The sequence below is a fragment of the Orycteropus afer genome, unplaced genomic scaffold (genome assembly GCF_000298275.1).
Source record: "Orycteropus afer afer isolate SDZICR_OR568_19922 unplaced genomic scaffold, OryAfe1.0 scaffold00291, whole genome shotgun sequence".
NCBI lineage: Eukaryota > Metazoa > Chordata > Mammalia > Tubulidentata > Orycteropodidae > Orycteropus > Orycteropus afer.
Window position 1 is genome coordinate 2539568 of NW_006921878.1, and position 5828 is coordinate 2545395.

General features: G+C 56.6%; 1 protein-coding gene across 1 annotated transcript; it reads left to right on the forward strand.

The window, feature by feature from the left end:
- The first annotated feature begins 278 nt into the window (after nt 1–278).
- Nucleotides 279–2567, forward strand: MRPL54 (mitochondrial ribosomal protein L54). Its single transcript, XM_007951028.1, has 3 exons — nt 279–396; nt 1164–1317; nt 2435–2567. The coding sequence occupies exons 1-3, from the start codon at nt 279–281 to the stop codon at nt 2565–2567; spliced, it is 405 nt and encodes a 134-aa protein (XP_007949219.1).
- Nucleotides 2568–5828: the final 3261 nt, after the last annotated feature.

Genomic DNA, 5828 nt, shown 5'->3' on the forward strand with positions numbered 1-5828 from the left:
AAAAAAAAAACCCAAAACCAAAAAACTCACTGCTGTGGAGTCTATTCCAACTCATAGCGACCTCTCCTTGGGTTTCTCAGGCGGTATCTCTACGGAAGTAGGTTGCCCAGTCTTCTTTCCGAGGAGCGGCTGGTGGGTTTGAACCGCCAGCTTTCTGTTAGCAGTCAAATGCCTTAGGCACTACGGTACCAGATCGCTAGGAGCCTACAACTCCCAAGCACCCCCTGGGCTGCTGACGTCTTCCGGAAGCAGGCACGTGCAAACAGCCGACGTAGGTCATGGCGTCCAGACGACTGTTTGGAGGTACCTGGACCTGGGCTGGCTGGCGGCCTCGGGAGCTCCCGGACCCCTCCGCGCTCTGGAGGCTTCTAGTTCGGGATTATGCCAGAAAACCAGGTGAGCTAGGTTAAGGGGGACTAAGATGGGGATGGCGGGTACACGGGGAGCGGGTAGTGCGCAGGCGCTGGTTCGAGAGCGTGTTACCTAGGTTCTATGCGCAAGCGTAGAGAGGCAGACGCTAGGCAGTAAGTGCAGGCACTGTTTGAGGGACTTAAGTGCTGCTTAGAGCGCAGACGCCTGTGTGGAAACAGCCTTAAAGGCAGGTTGGAGGCAGTGCGCAGGCGCACGCTACTCTGCTTCAGCTAACGGTGGTGATCTGGCAGTACCTTGAAACTGCGCGGCTGTAAAAAGAGTGGGGGTAACGGGGAGCAAGTGCGTCTCACTGCGCAGGCGCGCCTTGCTAGGCTTCGTTTTTAGAAGGACAGACATGTATTTGGGTTCCAATCTAGTTTCTGCCTCAAACCAATCATCACTAGAAATTGGAGAACGTGATAAAATTCCTTAGATATTGGCTATTGAAGCAAAATAAGGTCATTGAATTTTAGCTGGATATAGCCGTGCCTGATCTCTTGAAAGAAGGACTTTGGTAAATGTTAGCCGTTAAAGATGTAGCCATTGGAGACTCTCTCAGTGAGATAAACAGAAGGAATAAAGTGGAATAAAAGGGAACGACTTGCTCGCTCTGAGCACCAGTGTTATTTCATCTTGTGCCCGTTTCCTTCTTAAAATCAATTTGAACCCGGGGGGAAAAGTCCAGCCAAGGCCTGAGGCCACTGGGCATCAGGACAGGGCTGGACTGAATCCTTTCTTCCCCGACCCCTTAGTCATGAAGGGCGGCAAAGGCGCAGTCAGCGAGGCTCTGAAGGACCCGGAAGTGTGCACAGACCCCGTCCGGCTCACCACGCACGCCATGGGTGTCAACATCTACAAGGAGGGCCAGGATGTGGTCTTGAAGCCAGACGCTGAGTACCCCGAGTGGTGAGCGGGCTGCATCCTCCCCACCGGCCATCCCCCCGCTCCAGGAGGCAGGCAGTGACATCTTGGGGGTAGATGGCAGTGGGGAGGCGTTGGAGCCTGGTGGTACCCCCACCCATTCCAAACCTCGGAGCCCAGTGTGCAGAAGGGGGTGGAGTCACACCTCCCTCCGAGGGTTGTGGGTAATTAGTGAGCTCAGAACGCTGTGAAATGCTTAAAGCAATGCATGTTTTCCTTTACAAACCTTTATTAAGCGCTGTGTGCCAGGCTTTGTTCTCTGATGAGGATGCAACAGGGCACAAAACAGGCAGTATTTTCCTCAGGGAGGCAGACAGTAAGCAGATAATCCGGCACGTGCTGGAGCTGCGCCCAGGAAGTGGGGGGCAGAGGGTGGGACTGACGTGTGTGGAGTCTGAGGTTTAGGGGAGAGCTTTCCTTCCGAAGGAGCTCTGGTGGTGTAGTACCTAAGGCAGCTGATTGCTAACCAGATGGCTGCGGTTCAAACCCACCAGCCAGTCCTCGGAAGGAAGGTTGGGCAATCTACTGCTGTAGAGATACGCCTGGGAAACCCAAGGAGGGGTCGGTCGCTGTGAGTCAGAATTTACTGCAGTGAGTTTGGTTTTTTTTTTTTCCTCCGGAGGTAATGTGTGAGCCACCTAGTGGCTGGAAAGGGCTTTGCAGTCAGAGAGCATAGCCTGGGTAAGGGCTTGAGGCAAGGCTGGTCCCTCTGTGAGTTGAGTATGAGGCCAGCGTGGCTGGAGGAGTGGTGGTGGGGCTCAGCCTCTGCAGGGTTGGGTGGACTACAGGGAAATTTTGCTTGTCGTCCTGAGACAGTGGCAGAGTGTGGAAGCTATTGATGTGCTGATCCTTCAGGCTGGGGAAGGTTCTAGAAAGTGGATGGGGAGAACATTACAGCTAGACAGTAGAGCGTAGACAAGGACCAGAATGGAGGCCCTTTGGGATGGGCAGTTCCATGGGGATGGGGGCTGCTTCCTTGGTCCCCGACTTAGGCAGGAGGAGGGACCACCACAGTCACCGAGTGGGACCCAGTGCCACTGGCAGCCTGCCCAGAGGCCTAGAGGAGGGTGGGGCATTCTCATTTCTGCCTCTGCTTCACCAGGCTGTTCCAGATGAACGTGGGCCCCCCCAAGAAGCTGGAGGAGCTGGACCCTGAGTCCCGCGAATACTGGCGGCTGCTGCGGAAACAGAACATCTGGCGCCACAACCGGCTGAGCAAGAACAAGAAGTTCTAGTGGGGCGGGGCGCCCCAGCCCCCGGACCCCGGAGGGCCAGCTGCATACTTGCTCTGCCCCCCTCAAGGACTGGGCACCCCGGACCCTGGAGGGTTGGCCACACCCCTGCTCTGCCCCCCAGCAAGGACCGGGCACCCCAGACCCTGGAGGGCTGGCCACACCCCTGCTCTGCCCCCATAGAAGACTATTTTTGTGCAGAAAACAGATTTTCCCCAGAGCAGAGGTGGCCGCCTTGCCTAGGTCTCTGCTCACCACCCCCAGTGAGGTTGGACCAGGGCCCTAGGGGCCAGTAAAGACCTTGGGTTCCTTGTGGTCAGGCCAGGATGCCTTGTGTAGTGTATTGTCTGATCTTGGGCTGGGAGGGGGAGGATAGGCATGTAGGGAGGGGGCGTCCCACACTGAAGGTCCCCCCAGCACTTGGCTGGGCTTATGCAGGGCAAGCCATGCCCTAGGCAGAGGGGGTGGGCTGGGAGGGCGCACCTACCCTTCTGCCCCCACGGGCCCCACCTGATTCCAAGTAGGTGACCTTGGTTGCCAAGGGCACTGGCTGGAGGTGTGGCGGGAACGCAGCCACCATCTAGCCCTTCAGAGGGCTTTGGCCCGTGCCCCCCACCAGCGGACTCCTAGGCTAATTCTCCCCCATCCAGGAACCGTCATCTGCTTAGGGGATGGGCCAAGGGGGCTCCGTGCACCTGCCCGCCCTGCGGGTGAAGGGAGCGAACCAGCATTATTTGTGCATTCCTGGAGGAGCTGGCTCCTCCTGGCCTTAAGGTCTGAACCGACCCCATAAGCCCACAAGGCCCTGCCGGACCTGCTCCTGCCTCTCCCGCTGCTCCAGCCAAACGGGCCTCCTGGTGGCTCTCCAGCTCCGCAGGCGCCTCCAGGTCTCACGGCTGCTCAGCGAGGCCTCCCTCCCTGGCCACCGCGTCCCTGCCGCACCCTCCCGCCGCCCTCCCCAGCTGGCTTTTTCCCCCAGCACTCCATCACTGCTGCCCTTGGTTTTACTGTTACTGTCACTCTGTTTCTCGTCTTGCCCGCCGGAATGTCTGCTCCCGAGGGAGGGATTTTTGTCTGCCTCACTTCCTGCTCCATTCGCACTGCTGGCCCGTAGTGGGCACTCAGAAATAGTTGGTGGATGGATGCAAGGACAGATGGGTGGGTGAGTGGACAGATGAATGGGTTGGCCTCTCTGCTCTGGGGGTACAGTTCACAGAGACTTCTCCCCTGCACCTGGGCAGCCTTGTGGAGGAGGGTGCTGGGGTGAACACAGGTGTGAGGTTCAGGTGTAAGCAGGATGTGGGGCCTGGTGGGTGGTTGGGGAGGACCTGAGTGGGTCACCTGAGGGGGCCTGAGCACACCCCCACTCCTGCCCATGGTGGGGGTGGACACCTGGCCCCGGGGAGGTGCTCACACTGGGGCAGCCCCAGGCCTGGGCCACATCCGTCCCACCCAGCAGCCTCCTGGAGCCCAGCTGTACCCTGCAAGGGCTGCCAGATCCCACCCTGAGGGCCTGGGAGCCACTGGGTGGGGCCTCCTCACCAGCCCCCATCACCACCCTCACTGGCCTAAGGAGACATCACTGGGGTCTGGGGGCACTGGGGACGTAGAACCTCTTGGTGGAGGGCGTGTGAACAGCCGCTGTCCCCCACTCCAGCCTGCCCCTGCCCGTGAGTCTCCCGTTGGTGCCCATGCCTGGGTCCCCAGCTTCCTATACCAGCACAGACCCAGCCTGGCAGCTGGAGTCACAGAGTAAAGGGAGGAGTTTGGAAAAGAGTTCCCCACCACCAACTGTGTGGGCGCAGGAAACGGGCTGTCTCTGGGCCTCAGTTTATCTATCTGTCAGAGGAGGCTAGTGGCCATGCCCACCTCCCAGCCATGGTCCAAGGCGGGCACGCACAGAGGGGAGCCGCGTGACAGGAGCCAAGTGACCTAACTTGCTGATGCTGTTCTTGGAGAGAGGTGTGTGCAAGTGAGCCGGGGCAGCTCTGCTGGGGAGAGGGAGACAGGAATGGGCGGAGGGATTTGGAGCCATCAGCTCCCAGAATTCACCTCACAGAAACGGTTTCCAGCCTTCCAGTCCAAGAATCTCAGAATCCGACCCATCCATGCCCATTTGACAGAGGAGGAAGGTGGGGCCCGAGAGAAGCAACCAAAAAAAACCCAAACCTGCTGCCATCGAGTCGATTCTGACTCACCAACTGGGTTTCTGAGGCAGTAAATCTTTACAGAAGCAGGTTGCCCAGTCTTCCTTAACAGAGTGGCTGGTGGGTTTGAACCGCCAACCTTTTGGTTAGCAGTCAAATGCCTTAGGCACTGTGTCAAGAGAGGCAAAGAGCATGGCTAGTTGCTTCCATGAGCAAATACCTCCTTTGCCAAACCAGAAGTACTGGATGGGGCCTGGCTATCAATACTGAATGCTCAGATCAAAGATTCTAAAGAAGAATTCTAATCAGAAGGGGGACAATGTAGAACAGAATGTAAAATTTTCATGGAATCCAGACTTTCTGGAGTCACTGAGGCTGGATGAACCCTGAAACTACTGCCCTAAAATAACTTTAAATCTTAAACTATCTGGAATCTTTTTCAAACAAAACAACAGTTTAACTTAAGTAGTAAAGGATGTCTGCCATGTTGTTGTTGTTGTTAGGTGCCGTCGAGTCCTCTCCGACTCATAGCAACCCCATGCACAGCAGAACAAAACACTGCCCGGTCCCTCACGAGCTCCACAATCCTTGCTACACTTGAGCCCATTGCTGCTGCCACTGTGTCAGTCCATCTCTTTGAGGGCCTTCCCTTCTTTCATTGACCCTCCACCTTACCAAGCATGACATGCTTCTCCGGGGAAGTGTTCCTCTGCTATTCATAAGGTTTTCACTGGCCAATTCTTTGTGAAGTGGATGGCCTCTTCCTTCTTCCTAGTCTGTCTCAGTCTGTAAGCAGTGTTGAAACCTGTGTACCATGTGCAACCCTGCTGGCGTTTGAAACACCTGTGGCACAGGCTTAAGCCACACAGCAACATATAAGCCCAAACAGTGCGACAAACTGACAGACAAGTTTGTTTCCCTTAGCTGATTGAAACCTCTCCACTTCCTGTCTCTTGGGGGTGGGGCCTGTGTCCCTCTCCTTACCCAAAATCCCTGCTGCTTCCGCCCCCCCCCCGCCACTTCCTGCCATGAGCATCGTGTTCTTTAAAGCACTATCGGTATGGGATCAAAGTAACAACAGTAATCAAAAGATTAGATGGGAACCTAGGGGGCAGTG